Here is a 25455-nt window from a genome sequence, read left to right on the forward strand (position 1 = left end):
AAAAGCATCTAGCTGTGCATCTGAAACAGAGAATAATATGGCTGAGGAAGACATTAAGGAAGGTCAAAAATGACCTTCTCCTTCCTATAAAAGGCATGTAGTCATGTTGCAACTTCAAAATGTTATCATTGCACCATATCAATCACTTCTGACATAATATTAACAGTATGTATATAATTTTTATAGTGGCTTATTTGACTACGGTAGGGGTGCTTAGTTTAAAAGTGACTCACCTAGTCACTGAGGTAATTGCATATATTCAAAATATAAATAAATAAACATATATTTCCTATAGATTACCCAGAAAAAGTTTCACTTCTCTCCCTGAGGATACGCATCCTGGATGTAAACGATAATCCTCCAGAGCTGGCTACACCCCATGAATCATCCGTTTGTGAAGATGCTCTTCCAGGGCAGGTAATGTTCAATAATTTATTCCTATAAAAAAGTAACACGGGGAGGATAAGATATTCTTGGCACCTTAAGGCCACCTGCACACGTTGCAAAAAATACATGCAAATAAATGCAAATCCTGTAAAAAAAAAAAAGGATCCTTTAAGAAAAACAGATCCTGTGCATCAGTTATGCACACTTGGCATCCGTTTGAGCCATTTTTGTCTGAGATCTGTTATTTTAGATGGAAAGAAAAGAAAAGTAGTGCATGCCTTACTGGTAACACCTAGTTGAAAATCCATTCATAAGCTTCTAGTAGGAATGATAGAGGAACAGTTATCCATAGATTCATAAAAATAGATGCTTCAGAATAGTTATTTAATATGAAATAGAAATATTTAATGAAACAGACAAGTCAGGAAAGGTGAGAAACCCTTTTTTATATCTTCTACCGGTCTGCTCGTACGTATCTAACCTTGCTGACCCCAATTACTGAAAAACTATAAAATCTCTCTTGAAATATTTTTATGGCAAATAATACTATATGGTCCACTCATTTCTTTGATCCTTGTACACATCTCAATGCAGCCATTGTTCAGATAAAATATTAGAATAGTGCATTATGTGATAGCCTGATGCTTCCCCCTTCACGCTCCTGACACATTACACTGTTTTATATGTCATCACCAAATAATACCGACAGTGTCACCACAAGCTGACATCCCGCCACTTAAGCCATATATCACGCTGATCTCTGGCGACATTTAGAAATGCATCTAAATAGTATTTAGAGCTTTTGTTCTGCCAGACGTCTCCCATTCAGTTTAATGGAGCCACATGTATTGCTCGCACCCAGGGTGAACTTGGGTTGTCGTTTACGCATAAATGGCATAGGGACATTTCAGAAGTTTTGACCTAGTGATATGTCAAAAGTTTTAAATGAGGTGGGTCCTGCTGCTGACACCCCCGAGACTGGCCCTGGGTCAGCTGAAGATGGACTCACATGCATCTATGAGCCTGTCTTCAGTCAACCTCGCCTCTCCAAGGGGAGCAGGTCACAGCTAAAGGTGCACAGTGCTCGGACGAGTGCTTTTGTTGGGGGTCTCAGCACCTGGACCACAACAGTCAAAACATCTGACATGTCATTATGACATGAAAAACTATAAAATATGCCCAGGCCCCTCATATAGATTATATATACCCCGCTCCCACGTTTCTCCTGATCTCCTCACAGCCGTTGCTGCATCTCCACGCGAGGGTATTGGCTGTACCCTTCTCCCACCACATGTTTTGATCCGCGCAATGGGGAGATGCATCGGCAGTTGTGCGGGGATCAGGAGCGACGCGGGTGGCAGGGAGAAGGGTAAGTATAATCTAGATGAGGGGCCCGGGCATTGGGGGCATGTTTTACAGCTTGGATAACCCCTTTAGCAAATTATCTGCTTATATGGAGGACTCTCTTCCCTTTCTGTGGACGGGCAGCAGCTCACATAAGAACATAAGACAATCAAGCAACCGTATCTCCCAGGATACATTACAATTGGCTCTTGTTACTCCCTTCTTTCCCTGCATACAAAATAGTCCCTTACAGATCACCCCAGAGAGACATGCCATGTCCCCACAATTCTGTATACTGTCTAGAGAGAGAGAGAGAGAACCATATTCTTCTATGAATTTAGAAGTAGACAGGAATGAAAGGTGTCTGGACCTCTTCATCTGCTATGAGATCACTACTCCAGCACTGAGGGGGAGGAAGGGAGCAGTGAAGATACTGAGCGTGGTAGTCCACCTCTGAATGCAGAAGGTGGACCAGAAGAATAGACAACAGAGGTGCTACTAAAGAGGAAAATGTACATTAGAAACTGAACAAAGTATATAGCTATCATTTTTTTAATTCCCTATTCATATTTTTTGCCAGATAAATGCTCTTTCACACATCATTTTATTATATTTTTTCTGCTTGTACAGAACATCACCCATTTTTACAAGCTTTTTTCGTGGTGGTGTTTATTCTTATATTTTTAGCATGAATTTTTCAGCTATTTTTCATATCCCATAGAGAAGCCTATAGGTAAATGGCAAAAAAGCCATATATTGAGAATGCTGTATTTAAAACCACAAACAAAAAAAGCATTGCTTGTAGCGCTTTTTATATCTTACTATTCTACTGCACTATTAAAGCTAACATGTGAGCAGAGCATTTAAAAAAAAAACTGTGTGTAAAACTACCCTTCGCTGTGGTGATCACTAAAGGGGAAAGTTGGAGAAAGCAGAAGACAGGTGAACATGATGAAGGTATATACGGTACTTGCTTTGAGACCAGGTGACATGTATCTCTCTGTATTAAATCATGTATTTTCTATCCATATCACGCTTAGACGATTAATCTGTGCTCCCTTTGCTGTAGCTGATTCAGACTATCAGTGTGGTGGATCGAGATGAACCAATGGGGGGTCATCGATTCTACTTCAGGCTTGCTCCGGACCCCAGCGCCGAGCATCACTTTACTCTGCTCAATGTCAAGGGTGAGCCATATCCTGGTCACCTACCATACATCAACTCTGATCATGTCATCCATGATTTCCATCCATTCGATTTCTTACGAATAAACCATACATAATTTTGTATGATGTTATCTGACCTCACTTGAGATTAATGTTAGATAGTCCAGTTTTCACACTATCGTTTCTATGACCCTGCATTCAGTCTTGGGCCTTATGCACACGACCGTTGTTTGTCTGCGCGTCCATTCCGCCGATTTTAGCATTTCAGATGCGGACCCATTCATTTCTATGGAGCCGTTGAAAATGCGGATAGTGCACCGTTTTCCATCCGCGTCCGTGATTCTAGTCCTTCAAAAAAATATAACCTGTCCTATTTTTGTCCTTGGAAAATGTCATGTCAATGGGACTGCTAAAAAACACGGAGGCACACAAGATTGTCATCCGTGTCCACGCGTTTGCGTCCGTTTTATTCCTATCATTTCCAGGGCAAACCTGTCTTAGACTTTTTTTACCTTCCTTTATGTCTGGTGGTCCTCCAAAAATAAAGGGAGACACATGGAAACAGAAACGGATCACGGAACAACGGAATCCCATTTTGCGGAACAGAACACAGCGACGGTCGTGTGCATGAGGCCTTAAAGGGCTTTCCCAGTTTTTTGCACTTTTTGCTTTAAATTTCAAGCCCAGACACCTGTACCTGTTCAAAAAACGTACTCACCTGCTCCTAGCTTCTCCACTCCAGTTCCTTGTCACCAAGCGGCACGTGAACTGGCAGTGACATGCCACTTGGGGACACTCCCCCCTCCCCCCCCCCCCCCCCGATGAGACCGGTCATTAACTGCAGCATTGCACATGAGTCTGCCCATCCAGAAGTTTAGAGGACGGGGACCAGATTACAGCAGAATAGGGTGTCAGGGAGCAGCTCAGTATGGTTTTTTTCAACTTGTGCAAAGTGTTCAAACTGCAAAAAGATGAAAAATACCTTTTAAGGGTCATGCACATTATATTATTGTGGATCATTATTGTACACATTCATAATCGAGCCTGCTATAAACTGATATGTAATTTGATATTGCCTATATAGTAGGATGCCTCAAGAAGTGCTAGAACACTGGGTACCCATAGATCCATAATACAGGCCTGTATGGACCCCATGTCCCACTAAACAAACTCTGTTTAGCTTGCAAGGTGGCGACTAGTATTGAGCGACCAAGTCGACTTCGACCTGAATTTCCTCGTGCATCATGGTAGCGAATCGATTGTACCTGAAATGGTGTAAAATACTAAAATAATAATACTTACCTCATCCATTTGCTTGTGACAGGCCGGCCGTCGCAATCTTGCTTGAAGATCTCGCACAAAATCATGTGCACGGTGACGTATGACAACATTTCACGTCAGATCTTCAAGCAAGGTGGTGGCGGCCGGCCCGTCACGATCAAATGGATGAGGTTATGATTTTTTATTTTTTTTATTTTACATTCTGTTATTTCTATCAGATGGCGCGATCAGCTATGAATGCGGCATCTGAGGGGTACAATGATGGGGAGCGGTGTAATTGCCACTCCCCGTCATTGTACCTACTACTTACAAAGAAAAGCGCTTTGTAGTACTTCATCACGAAGTAAAAATATTTGTGAAATTTGTCAAAGCAGCCGAATCGCATTTTTGCATACTTCGCTCATCTCTAGTGGCGACACCTGTGCCCACTGCTTTACAAAGTGCTTGTGCAAAGTAATAGGCAGTCCTGCCACAAAGCCAGACAGATGTGCACATAGTTCTCGTACTAACCCTCAATATATGGCTATCCAATAACTGGCATCTGTTATTAGAAAATAACAGCACTAGTAAGGTAGAAAATACAGTATAATAGCAATCCCAATGCACTCCCAAAAACTGTTCATGGTTCAATGGTCAACTTCCCTCTCGCTGCACATGCACTGCATATCAAGCATGTGTGCAGTGAAGCGAGATGTATCTTCTTCAGTAGGAGCAGTGGGCATGCACCCAATGCTGCTGGTGTAGTCTGAATTTCATTTAATTTCTTATTTGCAGGGACAGATGGTTTTGCTGTGGGCAGGTTTATGATCCTAAACCTCAACTGTGTAATGGCACGCTGGTGGTTTTGTGAGTTGGTATCAAGCAGCTGGTTTAGGGGCAAAATATATAGATCTCCCACAGTTCAACCAGACCTAGGTTACCGTAGGGTTGCATAGTGATCTAAGTCCAGTTTAATGCATCTGCGAGAGATCTAAATATTGCTCTATTTTGTTTTAAAGCAAAACTCGAGATATAAATTCATCTTTAACCACTACTATAGACGTCATTCTCCACAGTTGGCTTCTAAAAGTGTTGCTTCAACACAAATCAAAATTTAGAACATAAAGTTAGAGAAAATCCTTGAACCACTACGTCTACAATTACCACTAAGCATGATTATTTACCTAGCGTCTAGCAAGGAAAGTGGGTTAAAGGTTACCTAATCCCAAGAGTTACTCCTTAATGTCCAAAGTTGAAACCATGTATTTTCATTACAGATAACACAGCTTCTGTCCATACACATCGAATGCCATTTGACAGAAGGGAGCAGGATATGTTTATCTTGCCGATACTGGTTGTCGATGGTGGTACTCCAGCTTTGAGTAGCACAGGAACTCTTACCATTCGAGTCTGTGGTTGTGACAGCACAGGGGCAGTGCAGTCATGTAACACAACTGCCTATGTGATGGCCGGAAGCCTGAGCCCTGGAGCACTTATTGCCTTGTTGGTTTGTGTTCTGATACTTGTAGGTAAGTTGCAAATTATACCTTTTGTATTTTCTAACTTTCTATCTACCTTTCTATGTCAGATTTGTATTATTCCCATATTCTCATATACTGTAATTACATATTGAATTCCCCAACTCAACAAGAATTAACCAATCTATTTCAATTCTACCAATTTTAAAAACCTCTTTAAGCATAAATCCCCCACCCAACTCCTTAAATGGTCCTTTTAAGACGACCCTTCTTAATATGCTCCATTTAGGCCTACTGATATCATAGAGAGGATGACAACTCCCACTCTGGCAGACTAAGCACAGCCATGTAATTTCACATTTCTCCTACATTGTCAAAATACATTTCCTCTCACATATAACTGGTCTAATAAGGTTTTCATCTTCTGGGCCCGTGGTGATCAGCTGGCAACTAGTGGGCTGTCATGTAGAGTAGAGGGTTACATTAAAAAGATCACTCGAGAACCGTCAACCCTGACAATCCAATGGTGAAATCAACAATTCTAGAGTAAGGAAAAGCCAGTTTTTAAATCACATTTACGGGTTACCTAACCTTTAATGTTATGTTCTGTTAAATTAAAATCTGTTGGTAGGCCCGCTTCTCAACTCAGGAATGTGATTCACAACATTCACCCATTTGTTGCCATTAGAAGATAAGACATCTATTCGGAGGCTATAGATTTTTATAGCTATAAACAGCTATTGGGTGACTGCCAGCTGAAGAAACTCATCCCCTACATCACATCCAGACAATCCATGATACAGCCATGGATCAGAAGTAATTTGAGACGAAAAGACTGAATTTATTTTGTCTATTATCTGAATCCAAAACTAATTTAGTATGGGTCATCTCCATAAGAGATGCATTACATCTAGTGTATTATGCAGACATTTTGGATGCCCTAAAGTTATCACTCAAGGTTGTATGGTGCCTTAAATAAGGCATGATGAACAATACCTCCCAGGTATGAAACAAAAACATCTGTATACGTCACTCTCCTATCATAGGTGGGATGAGACTATTTATTCACATGTTCTCCCATTAATCCTAAAAGTGGCCAAACACAGTCTAAAAAAAAAAGTTTATAAAATTGGCTGATTTCAACCAAGACAGCTGTTCGTTGTGTAAAATTTACCAATGAATAATCACTTTAGCTGCCTGATTAAAAACCATCACCATCTAGAAAGTCTGCCATGTCTTAAATTTTTCAGCAAATACTGTAGATACTAGTCCTCAATCTAGCTTTCCATGAAAGATCATTCCCAGAACGATGCTCACCAGACCAGATTGCTCGTTCTACAGTTGTTTAACCATCAACCAACTTCTATCTAATATGTATGGCCACACTGATAGGGAAGGCAGCTCTGTGCTGTGCAGGAACCTCGCCCTAAATTACATTGTCCTAATATGTATGAAGCCCCTAAGCATTTCATATCTAAATCCAAAGGAGACAGAAAGGACAAAGCCATATAAATGGAATAATGTTACCACATATAGCACAGTATACGTGTCATATACAGTTGGTTTCTTGCAAACAACCTAATAAGATCTCTGGATCATACTGAAGAGCATCAGTCCAATTCATTTTTCATCAGAAATGTCTTCTGGCTCCTCATGCCATTTAGGCTGACACATGAGACTTGAGAAATCAGCGTCAAGTTGGTCTGTGTGACAGTCAAAAATGGAATTATCTTGATCTGAACTTTGTACAGTAAGGCATACCTCCAATAATTTTTATACAGTACTTAGTTAGTGGTTGGTAAAATAGATCAACTCTACAGAGTTTCTAGTATTTTACATACAGTGGTATGAATATGAGAAACCCCTCATGTTCCTCTCTTTCCACCAAACTATATGGAGAAGAAAGAGTTAGGTTATACATTGAAATTCAAAATCCACTCTCAATTTACCAAGCTTCTGGATGATATAACATTCTTGAGTTTCCTCATAGTGGCCACAGTGGGTACCACTGGCCATCAGAGGGCTGGGGGTTTAAGGCCATGCTAAAGCCACACCACAAGAAACTCAGCCTTAGGGCTTTATCAGCCCCAGAAAATGTTGCAATGTTGTCTAATTTGCTAACTATAGTATTAAATAAATAAAAAGTAGGTGTACTCACATAAATCGGTTGAAACAACATACCACTGTTGGAGCCGGGTAAGCACAGGTTCCTTTTACACTGCATTCTGTAGTAGGCATGTGAGCTTTCAACCAAGTGTATTTGCTGATAGAAACCATGGGTTTAACAGATGCCACATCGCCCACAGGTTCCCCTGTTAAAGGGATTGCCCAAGATTATAAAAAATCTTGAATAAGCCCTGAAATAGCCCAAAAATTATACTCATTCCTTTCTCTAGTGCTGTTCTCTGCAGCACTGGTCAATTCCTCCTGTCTCTGCTTGTTTACAAATTGTAGTGGACAGAGGGCAGTGACTGGTGGCAGTGGTGGCATGCCATACGCCTGTCTGTCACTGTACGTGTGGCTGAAACTCTGGTGCTCACAATGAGGTTAGGTGTACAGAACACCACTGATGCAGCCAACTTTGAGCAGGACTGCACCAGTGCTAAAGAGAACAGTGCTGGAAAAAGGGGTGTGTATAACATGATTTTTAAATTTTAGACGATTGTGGAGCTTGTCCAATATTTTCAATTATCCTGGACAACCCCTTTAAAAATATTCCACATGATACACATTTTTTTTTACTGAAAAGATTAAGTAAAACCTGTAATTTTATTTATTTAAATTTCTGCTTATACTGGGCTTTGAAGTCCAGGAGGTGGTCCTATCAGTGATTGACCGCTCTCTCTGTATACACAATCATAGAGGGAAGGCTGATAGGACCGTCTCCTGGACTTCAAAGCCCAGAATTAGCAAGAATTTAAATTAATAAATTACAAGTTTCACTGAATCTTTTCGCCTAAAACTATATATCAATCTGCTCATCTCCTCCTGCTCTATAACATGGTGCCAGTAGCTTACATTGCATTTTCGTGATGACAGGTACCCTTTAATTTAATGTGCCATCTTTAGGCCATATACACACGTTGCAGTCACTAAATGGAGAGTTATGGGAGTAATATACAGTACTATTTAATAAGGTAACCACTAGTTAATATATATATTAGTTTCAAAATGGCAAGCAGTTCTAGTCTCAAAAATCATACCTTTTGGAAACCATCTTAAAAAATGTAGCTGGAGCAATATGATGAATAAACCTTCAGATTAATCTCACATTTTGAGAAAAAAAGCAACTCTTGGTCACGAAGCACATTGAATCTTCTCCAAAGACCACTCCATTATCCAGACAATGTTTCCCATAACAAATTGCACCCCTAGAAGACCACTTCTTAATGCAATTTTGAGTGGTTTAACTGTAGCTCAGAAATGTGTACGTAGAGGTTTAGTCATTCTGTTTTTGTTAGATCATAATACTATATTAATTCCATTCTGTCTTTTATTGCCTACAGTGCTGATTCTTCTCATTCTGGCTCTAAAGCGACACCACCAAGGTCATCTTTCATCAGATGAAGATGAGGATATGAGGGATAACGTCATCAAGTACAATGACGAGGGAGGTGGAGAGCAGGACACAGAGGCATACGATATGTCAGCTTTGCGTAGCTTGTACAATTTCAGCGACGGCAGTGAGGCTGGAGGGGACAGTACTCTTGCTACTCAGCGTCACCCCTTGCCTCAGTGGTTTCCAGGAGCTGAACTGGACTTCTCACTCTTCAAGGACTACATCAGTAGGAAAGTGAGGATGGCAGATCAGGACTCCTCAGTGCCTCCTTATGATTCCTTCCAGACTTATGCCTTTGAGGGCTCAGGCTCCAGTGCTGCATCTCTCAGTTCAATCAGCAGTTGGTCTACAAGTTCAGAGCAAGACTTTTCTCAGTTGGGTTCTTGGGGTCCCAGATTTCGCCAACTGGCTGCTCTGTATGCAGGACACAAGGGACATGAAGAAAGCCAGAGCTCCTAGCCCAAGTCAATCCCTTAATTTTCAGGGTACCAAGACCTTATGCTCTAACTGTAGGGGCAAACTTGCTCCATATTTATTACATATCAATATGAAACACCATACGACATTGTTCTGCTATGCCCATTAATTGTTTCATTCCACTGGTGCCCATTTATTTACAGATATCTACCACCTTTGATACCCATGTTCATTTCCATGCAGAACATATACCGTCACCAAACAAAATAAATCACCATACTAAAGACAACGTCAGTCATTTACCATTAATATAACTGGTCTGTCACCATCTTTACACATATTTTTCTAGCATGCATATGTACAGAGCTTAAGGAATGGTTTTGAAAATTCAGCACTTTTTTGGTAATTTGACTTAGAGGAAAAAAATGATCTGATGAAATCCAGTAGATATGTTCCAGTAGATCAAACTGGTGAAATTTAAGAGTAAAAAAAAAGCCTAATTTCCAGAACATATGGGCTGCAACACTCTAAATAGAGTGCAAACCCCTAGAAACCCTTCTCTGATATTTCAGTTCGTTCCACTGTTATGTCGGAGATTTTCAGTGAAGACCATTTCTGAGCAGTTTTGAATGGGTGTGCTATAGTTTTGGTCACTGATGGAGGTCCAACCTCACTGATCTTCTGACATACTGTTTCACCTTAATGTGATTTTATCAACCTACAACCTCTGTCAGCAATAGATTCTAACTTGTTGCATTATATGATAGTCTCATTTGGCAACCCTTTTAAAGGGGTTTTCCAGTAATATTGATTTTTAAGCAAGCGACTGCAGCCTTCCCCTTGAAATAGAAGATTTATACTTACCTTCTCCACGCTGTTCTGGTTCACTCCGCTGCCTCCGCTTTCTGCATCTTCTGGTACCTGCACTGCCTACATCCAATTGGTCATGGGCATGGTCACATGCATCACTCCAGCCAATGCCTGGACGTAGAAGTAATGTGGCCACAAGCAGCACGTCACCGCCGGAGCAGTGCATATGTAAACGGTGTGGGAACCAGAGCATCGGAGCGGCATGGAGCAGGGACGTATAAATCTTCTATTTCAAATATTGATTTGCTTAAAAATTTATATTACCGGAAAACCAATTTAAACCTTAGACACTGATGGCAAAGTATGTGAACCAGCCTTCTCTATTTCTGTGTTACATGGTTTGACGTAAATAATACTGAAATTTACTTAGATTATTCGAGAATTTTGAATATGCCAAAAAATTCAGATGAATTAATTAACCAAATTATGGTTATCCATTCAGATAGTGATCCTAAACACAGCCATAACTATGGCATAAAATGACTACATTAGAATAAGACCTTTATCCAACTAAAATGGTGTGCCATGAAGTGAAATGAGCAGATAAGACAAGAGAGCAGGAAAAAATATATACAACCATAACCACCGGAAAAGAAGGTGTCCGGCGCCACGCACCCCTAAATGTATAATAGTAGCTGAAGGAAGCTGTTATACTGTAAATGGAGCTCGCTAGTAATAAATAAAAAATAATAAAATAGAGAACAACTATACAGATATAGATGTATACTAATGTATACAAAAAAGTACATGAACAGACACAAAGGTGTAGGATACACACCCTAGATGGAGGGTCTGATAATGATTCCTCCGTGAAATTGCTTCAATTAGCAATAAACTAATTTTGAAATAAAGGAAGTTACAAGAAGATCTCAGTGTGGACCTGCTGCTTCATCCTATCATTCTACTTGCGATCCAGGCGAGGGGGGAATATCCAGTAGGTGTCTTGAGCTTTATCCTATTGGATTCCTCCCTGGTGAAGTAAGTTTAAATATATTGTGGAGTTTATTGCTAATTGAAGCAATTTCACGGAGGAATCATTATCAGACCCTCCATCTAGGGTGTGTATCCTACACCTTTGTGTCTGTTCATGTACTTTTTTGTATACATTAGTATACATCTATATCTGTATAGTTGTTCTCTATTTTATTATTTTTTATTTATTACTAGCGAGCTCCATTTACAGTATAACAGCTTCCTTCAGCTACTATTATACATTTAGGGGTGCGTGGCGCCGGACACCTTCTTTTCCGGTGGTTATGGTTGTATATATTTTTTCCTGCTCTCTATTCTACTAATTGTGATAGTGCCTATACTTCACACCAACCTACACTGGCAGCCTGCTATATCCCTCTCTTCCACGTCCTTCTGCTTAATCCTTCATAGCATACAATATATAAAAAAACTTTTTTCCTCTAATTTCCGTCCGACCTCTGGCGCCCTTATGTGCCCTTCATTCATGATCCTCTTATAGATAAATTTCTAGAGGGGGTAATCTGTTTGATTGTCACACTCTAATTTTCCTTTTTTCTCATCTGTACTACAGATAAGACAAGGCATTCCGTAAAATATCAATGAGTTAAAGGGAATCTATCACCACCTTCCCTCTAAATAAAACCAGCTGACGTGGGAGATGTACGTTTGTCAGCTAAATCTAATGCTGCTGGACCCATTGGAATACGTGCCGCAATGTAAAAAAAAATTGAACTAGAGTTAAGTGGCGACAGATTACCATTAACGCAATGGAATAAAAACCCTTCCACCCAATGTAATACAAGACTGAGAATTTCTCAAAAGATTTGGCTAGAGCCACAGATACTAGCCAGATAGCTCCAAGCAACCAAACCTATAAAACGAGTATACATATTCCTCAGACAGTAAATGCAGGAAAAAAGGCATGCCAAATGTTTCACTAATTTTCTATGATCCCTGTACTTTTATTTTTAACCATGTAATTTTCTATATAGCTAATTGCATTCATCTACTAAGAATCTACTCATGATGCTCATTGCTGACATTATCATCAGTTGGGAGAATCCAAAACAGCTGTATCTAACAGGGTAACCTCGAAGGATTGATGCCTGATCCTTCTGAGGGCATATCTGCAGTATTAGCTGTCATTGACGTTGTAATAAACTTTCATTGTATCAGCTCTGGATCTGGAACCTGTGATCTACCATCTACCTTGTCTACACAGTGCAGTTATAAAGACAATGTTTCCCTCAGTGCACTACAACGTTATTTATCATGATTCCTCAGAGGGCAAAATAAAAGTTTCTTCTACTAAATTCCTATTGCGTGTCTCAGTACGATCAGCAACAATTCTATATCCATTTAAAGGTTAACATGACGGTAAAAAAAAACGGCTGTCTGACGGACATTTTTTAACAGTTGTCACGCGGCCATTTTCAGAATAATGGAAGTCCATGGGGCTTTTCACAGTAAAAAAGCAGCCATAAAAAAATAGGACATGTCCTATGCTTCCCCTTTTCATGGACCGATGGCCCCCATATAGTTGAAGGGGGCTGTTTTTAATGGCCATGTTTTAGAAAGCACTCTTTAAAAAAAAAAAGCTGTTAAATATGGACCCTTTTGCAGTTTTTAACATCTATTTTTTAAACAGTCGTGTGAATGTACCCTTAGAAGAACTCACTGAGAAAGCTAACCAACCATGGTTGGCTTTCTGGTAAAAGACTTAAAGGTGTTGTCACTTCGGCAAATAGCATTTCTTCTGTAGAGAAATTTAAAACAAGGCACTTACTAATGTATTCTGATTGTCCATATTGCCTCCTTTGCTGGCTGGATTCATTTTTCCATCACATTATACGCTGCTCGTTTACAGGGGTTACCACCACCCTGCAATCCATCAGTGGTGGCTGTGCTTACATACTATAGAAAAAAGCGTTGTCAATATGCACTGCTGCAGTCCCAGCCACCAGAGAGGCCGCCACTTTTTTCTATAGTATGCAAGCACGGCCATCGCTGCAGGAGTGCTGGGTGGACATGACCATGGAAACAAGCAGTGTATAAGGATCCATTCACACGTCCATAGTGTATTGCGGATCCGGGACAGACTACAGAGGCTGAGGGACAGACTACAGAGGATTGTAGTCAATAGAGTATATTCAGACCCTGGTCTTGTTACCAGTGGGGTACCTCAGGGATCTGTTCTGGGACCCATATTGTTTAATATCTTTATCAGCGAAATTGCAGAAGGCCTCGATGGTAAGGTGTGTCTTTTTGCTGATGACACAAAGATTTGTAACAGGGTTGATGTTCCTGGAGGGATACACCAAATGGAAAAGGATTTAGGAAAACTAGAGGAATGGTCAAAAATCTGGCAACTAAAATTTTATGTTGATAAGTGCAAGATAATGCACCTGGGACGTAAAAACCCAAGAGCAGAATATAAAATCAGTGATACAGTCCTAACCTCAGTATCTGAGGAAAGGGATTAAGGGATCATTATTTCAGAAGACTTAAAGGTAGGCAGACAATGTCATAGAGCAGCAGGAAATGCTAGCAGAATGCTGGGGTGTATAGGGAGAGGCATTACCAGTAGAAAGAGGGAGGTGCTCATGCCGCTCTACAGAGCACTAGTGAGACCTCATTTGGAGTATTGTGCTCAGTACTGGAGACCATATCTCCAGAAGGATATTGATACTTTGGAGAGAGTTCAGAGAAGAGCTACTAAACTGGTACATGGATTGCAGGATAAAACCTACCAGGAAAGATTAAAGGACCGTAACATGTATAGCTTGGAAGAAAGACGAGACAGAGGGGATATGATAGAAACTTTTAAATATATAAAGGGAATCAACAAGGTAAAAGAGGAAAGAATATTTAAAAGAAGAAAAACTACTACAAGAGGACATACTTTTAAACCTCTGCCCCTCTAAATTAAAACTAATATCAGGAAGTATTACTTTACTGAGAGAGTAGTGGATGCATGGAATAGCCTTCCTGCAGAAGTGGTAGCTGCAAATACAGTGGAGGAGTTTAACCATGCATGGGATAGGCATAAGGCCATCCTTCATATAAGATAGGGCCAGGGGCTATCCATAGTATTCAGTATATTGGTCAGACTAGATGGGCCAAATGGTTCTTATCTGCCGACACATTCTATGTTTCATCAGAGAAAATAATTTTGCCTCAGTCTTCTGCAGTCCAGTCCCTGTATGCTTGATGTTTTTCTTGGAGAGAAGTGGCTTTTCTGCGGCCCTTCTTGACACCAGGCCATTCTCCCAAAACCTTCACCTTAGGGCTCATGCACACGACCGTATGTATTTTGGGATACGCAAAAAAAAAGGATGACATCCGTGTGTAATCCGTATTTTACGGAACAGCTGGCCCCTAATAGAAAAGTACTATCCTTGTCCGTAATGCAGACAATAATAGGACATGTTCAAGTTTTTTGCGGAATGGAAATACGGATATATGGAAACGGAATGCACACGGAGTAACTTCCTTTTTTTTGCGGACCCATTGAAATAAATCGTTCCGTATACGGTCCGCAAATTTTTTTTACGGACAGTGAAAGAAAATACGTTCGTGTGCATGAGCCCTTTCTGTGCATGCACTCACACCAGCCTGCTGCCATTCCTGAACAAGCTCTGCACTAGTGGTGACCCAATTTAATAGCTGAATCCTCTTTAGGAGATGGTCCTGACACTTTCTGGACTTGGGTGCTCTGAATCCTTATTCACAGTACTTGAACCTCTGTCCTTGAAGTTCTTGATCCAATAAATGGTTGATCACGGTGCATTCTGACAAGGAGCAATGTCCTTTCTTGTGAAGACCTTTTGATGTGAAATGATGGCTGCACAGGTTTCCTTGGATGCTTGGAGGTAACCATGGTTAAGAGAAGAAGACAATGATTTCAAGCAACACCACCACCCTTTTAAAGCAACTTGTCTGCTCTTCTAATTCAGTCAGTATGACAGAGTAATATCAGCTTCCGTTTCCTCATTAATACTTTCTTCTGAGCTAACGAGAACATCACTGAAATAAGTTAGCAGGTCATTTTGTGGCAGTGCTAAAATGCAGTGGAAATTGTGTTTTTGGTAATTTTCACGACAAAGAATGACTTCTGTTCATTTCTCATAACAATCTATAGTTAATGCAGCTTGACACCATAAATATTGAAGCAGCATATTTTTTGAAAACCTAAATTTGTGTCATAACTGTCTAGGTAGTTTGGGTATTTTTATGCTTTTTCTTATTTCAACAAAACCAGATTTTTCCTTTGGAATAATAAAATAATGTGTTACATGCCACTTTAAATGATACTAATGTGGTATTTGGTGCCATATTTGCCAAACCATGTTACCGATAATTGTGGCATTTTTGATTATGACGTGTATATGCCTGTTGTTCTTTATTGTAATTTTAAGCACCTAAAAGGGGTCCTACATGGGGATCAAGTCTAAGGTTATGCTGCTTCATAGGTAAATCATGCCCAATAATGCCAGATCATGGGTGACCAGTGGGTCAGAGACAATTAGTGGTGTAATGGCTGCCCTTTATTAGGCAGATGTATTGCCTTGGGATCCAAACCATTGGCAACAGCACATATACACTACAATTGTGTCCTACAATGCCTAAATGGTAACCAATGCAGCACCCCAGTGACAAGCAAATACTTATGGGCTGTCATCATCATATGTCATAACACATTACTGTGTAAATGTGTGTTTCAGCCTTATGCAGGGTCCACCTATATTTAGATAAAGCAAGTATAGGAAATCTGGTCATTGAGGCCATGTGGTTTTATGGTTTGTAGTTATATCTACTGTGCCTCTTTGCAAAGGCTTTTTTGTCTTGATCCCCTCCCCTTAGTGACTGGTGGATGTGTGCAATGCCATTAAACTTCCAGATTGTGACATCCCCTTTATGCTTGTCCCACCCAAACTTGATGAGAGATGGGTTATCCTGTAAATTATGGATATCCCCCAAGTGGTCCCTTCTTAAATAGGTTTACGGATATCATGACTCCAGCAGACCCATAACTTGATAAATAACCCCTTGGTCTTACAATTTATGAAGGTGTATGACTGGCCTATGGTTGAGCTACTAAACTTTTACCCCACCCAAACTGAGTAACAGGCAGTACAGTCTCTGCATCTATAGGTCTATACAGTTTTGTTGTATAACCATGCCTGCTTTGTTGGAGCCTGGTAAAAAAAAAATCTGTCCCAAATATTGTGTCCACATCAGTAATTGATGGGGGATATACCCAACTAGGTGTTTCACATCAGGATCTCTCTTTAGGATTCCACCAAATTTTCCTCATAATCTCTTTGACCTCTGTTAGGTAGAATTATATGTCCTGATAATTCTCTTTTTTTTCATAATTTGCCACCAGTAGGTTCTATCGGTCAATGTTAAGGGAGTACTTGTACATAGTTTATAGTACTCATTGTGGGTACCCTCTCTGTGTGAACCTACCGTATCTCTAAGCTCTCCCATGGCCCATATGATCTCCTAAGACAGGTCCTTTACTGTTTAACACAATAGTTGCAATTTTAATTTACTAAACTTCCTGTCACCAGTTAATGTTACAACTTTCTGGTACAACTAGTACTCCATCATTTTTAAAATTAAACTTTACTTGCAAAGTTTAAAGTGGTTGTTAAAAAAAAATAATTGAACGGTCACCCTCCCAGCCAGCTGTACCTGTAGAGATACCCACCTGTATCAGACCTCTCTGTTCCAGCTCCCTGGCTCTCTTGACTGATCTTCCAGTCTGCATCTGTCAACTTAAGTGGGGTCATAGGCGCTTCTGCAGATAACTGGCCTCAGTGGTGAACTGTCCCTAAGCGGCACATGACCCTGTGTTGACATGCCCCTTGGAAAATGTCACTGCTGAGGCTAGTCATTGGCTGCAGGGGTCCACATGACCAAGAGTTATAGGCGAGAAATAAATAGCACTCACTCTTCTGAATCTCATATTGCGCTTTCAATTTCTTTTATTCTTTATAAACATTCCATCATTTTCATATATCCTTTTTTTCTTTGAGAGCTCACAGCATGGGATAGAGATCTGCTCAGAGCTCTCAAAGAAAAAAAGATCTATGAAAATGATGGAATGTTTATAAAGGATAAAATTAATTCAAAGCGCAATTTGGGCTTCAGAAGAGTGAGTACGATTTATTTCTCGCCTATAACTCTTGAACAAAAGATACGGCTGAGCGAAATATATTGTTTGCAAGAGTGGAGCCATAGTGAGGCTCTGAATCGGACCGTGGACATATCGCACGTGGAGCGAATGTGTTTGATTATAGGGATCCACATGATCCAGTCCATTCAGAAGTTGACAGCTAGGACCATAAGACCAATGAAGTACAGCTGTCTGGGAGGCAAATTAAAAAAATTTAAATAAATAAAAAGATAGACAACCCATTCAAGCACTAATTATTAAGTATTAGGGTAGAGGTCCTTCTCAGTTCCATTGAGGCTGGGTTTACGGTAAAGTTCTTTTATGCAGTTTCTGATGCCACAGTCACGGATGGATTCAAAAAAGGGGAAGACTCTTTCCTTTATATGTATCCTCAATTTATGATCCGTTATTGACTTTAGCTTAAAAAAAAATCTGAAAGTGTCAACCCAGCCTTGCAGAGAACACATTTTTGAACATGACCGTTGTCACCATTTTAAGCAATGCTATTTGGGTGAATGAATCTGACCATAGTACATTGCATCCCGCATTCAATTCTGACAATCATTCATCCCTGTCCAGAAGGTTGACGGCCTTTCCTGTAGACCAGAAGTGGTTAAACAAATAATTTCAGCTTGAGATCTGATTTTGCAGCCACATACCACACTGAACTCCTGCTGTTTGTGTACCAAATTATCCATATGATATTTTTTAGATTGCCTTTTGGTTTACTGTAACCTCTCTCTACGTCCCTATCCCTCATTTCCCTCCTTTTCCCCGCTCCCAACTCATCTAAATTCACACAAACTGAATTAATGCGCCAGCTAATCAGGATCTGGTCGGATTTCACTCTGTCCTCATTTAATTAACCGGCTTCACCAGTTTCATTTTCCACCAATTAGTTTGCAGGGTGGATGCAAATTAAGATATTTGTTCTTTTTTTAAGTCAAAAGAAAAATCCTTTGAGGCTCTTATTAGTTTTTCTGCTGAAAAGGAAGAAATCATTTAATCAGAGGAGGCCTCAGAGACCCGTAAACCAGAGATGGCTGTGGAAGAGGAAGGGAGGGGGAGAGTAGAGACAGAAAAGTGAGAGACGGGAAACAGCAAGAGAGGGGAAGAGAACAGCTAGAGCTACAGCTTAAGGGTCCATTCAGGCTTCCGTAGAATGGGTCCGGATCCGTTCCGCAATTATACGGAACAGGTGTGGACCCATTCATTTTCAATGGGGCCGGAAAAGATGCGGACAGCACACAGTGTGCTATCCGCATCTGCATTTCCGGTCCGTGGCTCCGAACTTCCGGTCCGCGGCTCAGGAATAAAATAGAGCATGTTCTATTCTTGTCTGCAGCTGCGGACAAGAATAGGAATCCTTTATTAAGTGCCGGCGATGTGCGGCGTCAGTGTTTTGCGGTCCGCACTATGAGGACTGCAAAACAGTACAGACGTCTGAATGGACCCTAATATTGAAACCACCAGACATATTGTAAAGGTCCCGATTGGGCTACCAAAACAAAACTGAACTGTTGAGCCATGGACTCCACAAGACTTCTGAAAGTGTGATCTGGTATTTGTCACCAAGACATTAGCAGCAGATCCTTTAACCCCTTAAGGACTCATATTTCACCATAAGGACTTTTTTTGCAAATCTGACCAGTGCACTTTATGTGATGATAACTTTAAAACGCTTTTACTTACCCAGGCCGTTCTGAGATTGTTTTTTCGTGACATATTGTACTTCATGACATTGCTAAAATTGGGTCAAAAAAGTAAATTTTTTTACATAAAAAAATAGCAAATTTACCAAAAATTCGGAAACATTTGCAAATTTCAAAGTTTCAGTTTCTCTACTTCTGTAATACGTAGTAATACCCCGAAAAATTGTGATGACTTTACATTCCCCATATGTCTACTGTTTGTTTGTATAATTTTGGGAATGATATTTTATTTTTTGGGGATGTTACATAGCTTAGTAGTTTAGAAGGAAATTTTGAAATTTTTCAGAAAATTTCCAAATCCCACTTTTTATGGTCCAGTTCAAGTCTGTGAAGATACGAGATGTGCAGCACCTAAAACTACGGATACTGGAAGCCTGTGCTAGCATTTCTCCTGCGGTGTTGCTATCAGTGTGTAAAGAGTGGGAGGAGAGGGTTGCATTGACAATCCAACACAATGGGCAGCACATTGAACACATTTTTCTAAGTGGTCAGAAACTTGTAAATAACTCATGAAAGAATAATGTTACGTTAAAACCAAGCACCATTGTTTTTCTTGTGAACTTCCCAATAAGTTTGATGTGTCACATGAACCTCTTCCTATTGAAAAAACTAAAGTTGGATTCAAAATGGACGACTTCAAAATGGCCACCATGGTCACCACCCATCTTGAAAAGTTTCCCCCCCTCACATATACTAATGTGCCAAAAACAGGAAGTTAATATCACCAACCATTCCCATTTTATAAAGGTGTATCCATATAAATGGCCCACCCTGTAGAAGGGGAACGCCATATGGTTTTTGGAAGGCAGATTTTGCTGGACTGGTTTATTTACACCATGTACCCTTTGAAGCCCCCTGATGCACCCCTAAAGTAAAAAAACCCCATAAAAGTGACCCCATCTAGGAAACTACGGGTTAAGGTAGTTGTTGTTTTGGGACTATTTTAGGGTAAATATGATTTGTGGTTGCTCTATATTACACTTTTTTGAGGCAAGGTAACAAAAAACTTAAATTCTAAAATTGTTTCTACATTCGCTATTTAGTTTTGTGGAACACCTAAAGGGTTAACAAAGTTTGTAAAGTAACTTTTGAATATCTTGAGGGGTGTAGTTTCTTAGATGGGGTCACTTTTTGGGAGTTTCTAGTCTAGGCTACATCAGGGGGGCTTCTAATGGGACATGGTGTAAATAAACCAGTCCATCAAAATCTGCCATCCAGAAACCATATGGTGTTCCCTTCGTTCTATGCCCTGCCATGTGGCTATATAGCCATTTACGACCAGATATGGCGTGTTTCTGCAAACTACAGAATCAGGGCAATAAATATTTAGTTTTGTTTGGCTGTTAACCCTTGCTTTATTACCGGAAAAAAGGATTCAAATGGAAATTTTGCCCAAAAAATGGGTGTTTTGGCACCGTTTTTATTTTATATTTTTAACGCTGTTCATCCGAGGGGTTTGGTTAAATGTTATTTTTATAGGGAAGATTCTTATGGACGCGGCGATACCTAATATGCCTAGATTTAAAAATGTATTTAAATTTTTACACTATATTATCATTTTAGGAACCCCAAAAATTATTTTAGTATCTCCATAGCCTGGGAGCTGCATTTTTTTGTTTTGTTGGGTGACTATCTAATGTAGGGGCTCATTTTTTGCGGGATGAGATGGCGGTTTTATTGCATATGACATTTTGATCGCTCGCTATTACACTTTTTGCGATGTTAGGTGACAAAAAATGGCTTTTTTTTTTTTTTACACGTTTTTGTTTTTTTCTTTAACACTGTTCATCCGGGGGCATTGGGTTACATGCTATTTTTATAGAGAAGATTTTTAGGGACGCTGCGTTGCCCAATATGTATGGCTCTCAGACTTTGGAGACACTAAGCAGGCATCCTCAAACAGCGGCCCTCCAGATATTGTAAAACTACAATTCGCACCATGCTATGCTGATGGCTGTAGGTTGTCTGGGCATGCTGGGAGTTATAGTTTTACAACATCTGGAGGGTTGAAGCTTGAGGATGCCTGCACTAAAACTAGTGATACACTCTGCTGGGTTCGTCCCTTCTTTCCAGTATGGGGGACCACATCTGGAAAGTGTTGGCCAGGGACGATCCGGGCACCTCCAGTTCGCGACGAAACAATCGGGTTTGAGGACAGTTGCCGTGGTACCTCGCACAGGGACAGGGGTGATGCCATTACCGTGGATTGTGGACAGTACAAGGACATCCCTCTTGTCCTTATACCTGACCAGCAACAGGTTTCTACTGGTAAGGGCACGGGTCTCACCCCTGGGGATAGGTACCTGGAGGGGGTGGGCAGGGAGGCTGTGCTGATTTTTCCGCACTGTCCCACAAGCGAATGTGGATCTGGCGGCAAGGGACCTAAACAAGGGAATGCTAGTATAAAAGTTATCCACGTACAAGTGGTAACCCTTATCTAGCAGTGGGTACATAAGGTCCCACGCGAGTTTCCCGCTAACACCCAGAGTGGGGGGACATTCTGGGGGTTGAATACGGGAATCTCGCCCCTCGTACACACACAATTTGTAAGTGTACCCTGAGGTACTCTCACAAATTTTCTACAGCTTCACGTCATACCTCGCACGCTTAGTGGGAATGTATTGGCAGAAACTGAGTCTCCCCTTGAATGCAACGAGAGACTCATCAACCGCGACCTCCCTTCCAGGTACGTAGGCCTGCGCAAAAATGGCCCCGAAGTGATCGATGACCGGCTGTATCTTATACAGACAGTCATAGGCAGGATCACCTCGGGGGGGACATGCTGCATTATCTAAATATTGCAGACATTTCCGGATGGCCTAAAACCTTGGATGTGTCATGGCCATACTGTAGAGTGGGGTCTGGTAGAGGATGTCCCCACTCCAGTATTGCCACTAGGTTTTTGCACTGGACCCATGTGCAGCACGAGGCCCTAAAATGTCCTCATCTTGGCTGCACTGACCGGCGTCCAGCCACCGGGTCTAGCCAAAGAGGAGCCCGGGTGCTGAGCAACGAGCTGTTGGGCATACAGGTTTGTCTGCTCCACCATCAGATTCACAAATGGGTCACTGAAAAAAACACAAAAAAAGTACATTTCAGTGAACCCCACTGTGGGAATCTGGATTCCTGGATTGCCAACAAAATCCGGAATCTCGGGCTCAAAATCCACTGGGGGACACCAGCTAAGTTCACCCGCAGGGGCCTCCGGTGGGCTTATTTGGTGGGCCGGGAAACCAGTACGAGCCCCAGGGCGGCTCGAACTAGGGTGGGCCACAGGGTCCCTAGCATGTTGGGCCCCTGGCTCCGCCTGGCGCCGTCTCCGCCGCCTTGGGGGCTCATCATCATCAGATGATGATGAGGAGGATGCGGATGAACATCCGGCGGGCCATGGGTATGTATGTGTGTGTGTATGTGCGTGCGTGTAAAACTTTATTGTATGTGCGTGTGTGTGGGGGCACGGATGTTCGCGTACTAAAAAGTAAAAAATAAAATAAAATGGACAAGTGTTAGGAAATAAAAAGTTTAAACTTGCTAATCAGTGGTACAATGCTGATCAGCGGTGGGGCGGGCGATGCGCTAACAGTGGCCGGACGCTAAGAGTGCCGGCCAGTCAGCGCACGCAAAAAAAAAAGTGGCAGGGGGGGTCTAAGGTCTCAAAGCTAGAAAAGAATAAATTTAGATAAAGTGTTTTATTTTTTATTTTTTCCTAACTTACTTTTCCCTTCTATCCCTGCCTAACGGTGCCTCTCGCTCACTGACTTAACCTACCTGGAGGGTGATGGGTGCAGGACGATGATGGGTCCTGACGGGGGGGATCGCAGGAGCCTGGTGAGGATGGTACTGGACAGTGCAGGTGCTGAAGCAAGAAGAGGAGGGGGGAGAGAGGAGTGCCAGGAGTTTGAATCTCCCGCCTCTCTCCAGCACCAATCAGCACCCTGGACAGCAGCAATCATCACCACAGCCAGCACCGCCTCTCCCAAATGCTCATACTGTGATTAGTGGTGTGTAATCACACCACCGATCACAGTCCTTTTCCGGTTCATCGGACCGGAAACGCAGCAAACCGCAGGTCTGAATTGACCTGCGGTTTGCTGCGATCGCCGATCCGGGGGGGTCACATGACCCCCGGCGTTGTGACAGGATGCCCGCTAAATGATTTCAACGGACATCCTGTTCCGATTAACCCCCGCCGCGCCGCAATCGCGTTTTAAACCCATGACGTACCGGTACGTCATGGGTCCTTAAGGACTCGGGAACCATGCCGTACCGGTACGTCATGGGTCCGTAAGGGGTTAAAGGGGTTTTCCATGATTGCTATAGTTTTTAACAGATACATTTACAGCATGTACTTGCTTTCGGACTCTCCTGACTTGTTTTCACCATATAAACCAATCCCTTTGGTTTGTTTCCATCCTGTATGTAGCACTTCCTGTTGCAGCATTTAAATAAACCCATGATGCACTTCTCTTCTCTGCCACAGCTCCAGCACTGCCTCTAAAAACACCCAGCTAGTTTATAGCTCCTCCCACCCAGCTAGTAAATAGACACTCTCCTATCACTGCCTCTGCTCTGACACACCCTTGGATATAACATCACACCTGTATGGACATGGTCATGTGAACAGAATGGAAGATACAGTTGTAGAAGCAATAAAAGTAAAAGAAATACATTTAAAAAATACAGTCACCTTCAAAAATTATTTTAACCCTTCAACCTCTTCAAGACAAAGCTCATTTTCATTTTTTTTTCTTCCCACATTCCAAGCTGTAGAGCTGTGTGTAAAATATTTTTTTTTATTTTCTGTTAACATAGCTACATGAGGGCTTATTTTTTAATTTGTCTTATATATATATATATACAGTACAGACCAAAAGTTTGGACACACCTTCTCATTCAAAGAGATTTCTTTATTTTCATGACTATGAAAATTGTAGATTCACACTGAAGGCATCAAAACTATGAATTAACACATGTGGAATTATATACATAACAAAAAAGTGTGAATCAACTGAAAATATGTCATAATCTAGGTTCTTCAAAGTAGCCACCTTTTGCTTTGATTACTGCTTTGCACACTCTTGGCATTCTCTTGATGAGCTTCAAGAGGTAGTCACCTGAAATGGTTTTCACTTCACAGGTGTGCCCTGTCAGGTTTAATAAGTGGGATTTCTTGCCTTATAAATGGGGTTGGGACCATCAGTTGCGTTGTGGAGAAGTCAGGTGGATACACAGCTGATAGTCCTACTGAATAGACTGTTAGAATTTGTATTGTGGCAAGAAAAAAGCAGCTAAATAAAGAAAAAGGAGTGGCCATCATTACGTTAAGAAATGAAGGTCAGTCAGCCCGAAAAATTGGGAAAACTTTGAAAGTGTCCCCAAGTGCAGTCACAAAAACCATCAAGCGCTACAAAGAAACTGGCTCACATGCGGACCGCCCCAGGAAAGGAAGACCAAGAGTCACCTTTGCTGCGGAGGATAAGTTCATCCGAGTCACCAGCCTCAGAAATCGCAGGTTAACAGCAGCTCAAATTAGAGACCAGCTCAATGCCACACAGAGTTCTAGCAGCAGACACATCTCTAGAACAACTGTTAAGAGGAGACTGTGTGAATCAGGTCTTCATGGTAGAATATCTGCTAGGAAACCACTGCTAAGGACAGGCAACAAGCAGAAGAGACTTGTTTGGGCTAAAGAACACAAGGAATGGACATTAGACCAGTGGAAATCTGTGCTTTGGTCTGATGAGTCCAAATTTGAGATCTTTGGTTGCAACCACCGTGTCTTTGTGAGACGCAGAAAAGGTGAACGAATGGACTCTACATGCCTGGTTCCCACCGTGAAGCATGGAGGAGGAGGTGTGATGGTGTGGGGGTGCTTTGCTGGTGACACTGTTGGGGATTTATTCAAAATTGAAGGCATATTGAACCAGCATGGCTACCACAGCATCTTGCAGCGGCATGCTATTCCATCCGGTTTGCGTTTAGTTGGACCATCATTTATTTTTCAACAGGACAATGACCCCAAACACACCTCCAGGCTGTGTAAGGGCTATTTGACCATGAAGGAGAGTGATGGGGTGCTGCGCCAGATGACCTGGCCTCCACAGTC

General features: G+C 41.5%; 1 protein-coding gene across 1 annotated transcript in view; it reads left to right on the forward strand.

The window, feature by feature from the left end:
• CDH22 (cadherin 22) overlaps nt 1-9653 on the forward strand; it is a 157879-nt gene extending 148226 nt beyond the window's left edge. The window contains exons 8-11 of the mRNA XM_044297318.1: nt 296-417; nt 2801-2918; nt 5435-5686; nt 9142-9653. Coding sequence (XP_044153253.1) covers nt 296-417; nt 2801-2918; nt 5435-5686; nt 9142-9653 — 1004 coding nt within the window. The remainder of the gene's footprint in view (nt 1-295; nt 418-2800; nt 2919-5434; nt 5687-9141) is intronic.
• The last annotated feature ends 15802 nt before the right edge of the window (nt 9654-25455 follow it).

The sequence above is a fragment of the Bufo gargarizans genome, chromosome 6 (assembly GCF_014858855.1).
Source record: "Bufo gargarizans isolate SCDJY-AF-19 chromosome 6, ASM1485885v1, whole genome shotgun sequence".
Taxonomy (NCBI): Eukaryota; Metazoa; Chordata; class Amphibia; order Anura; family Bufonidae; genus Bufo; species Bufo gargarizans.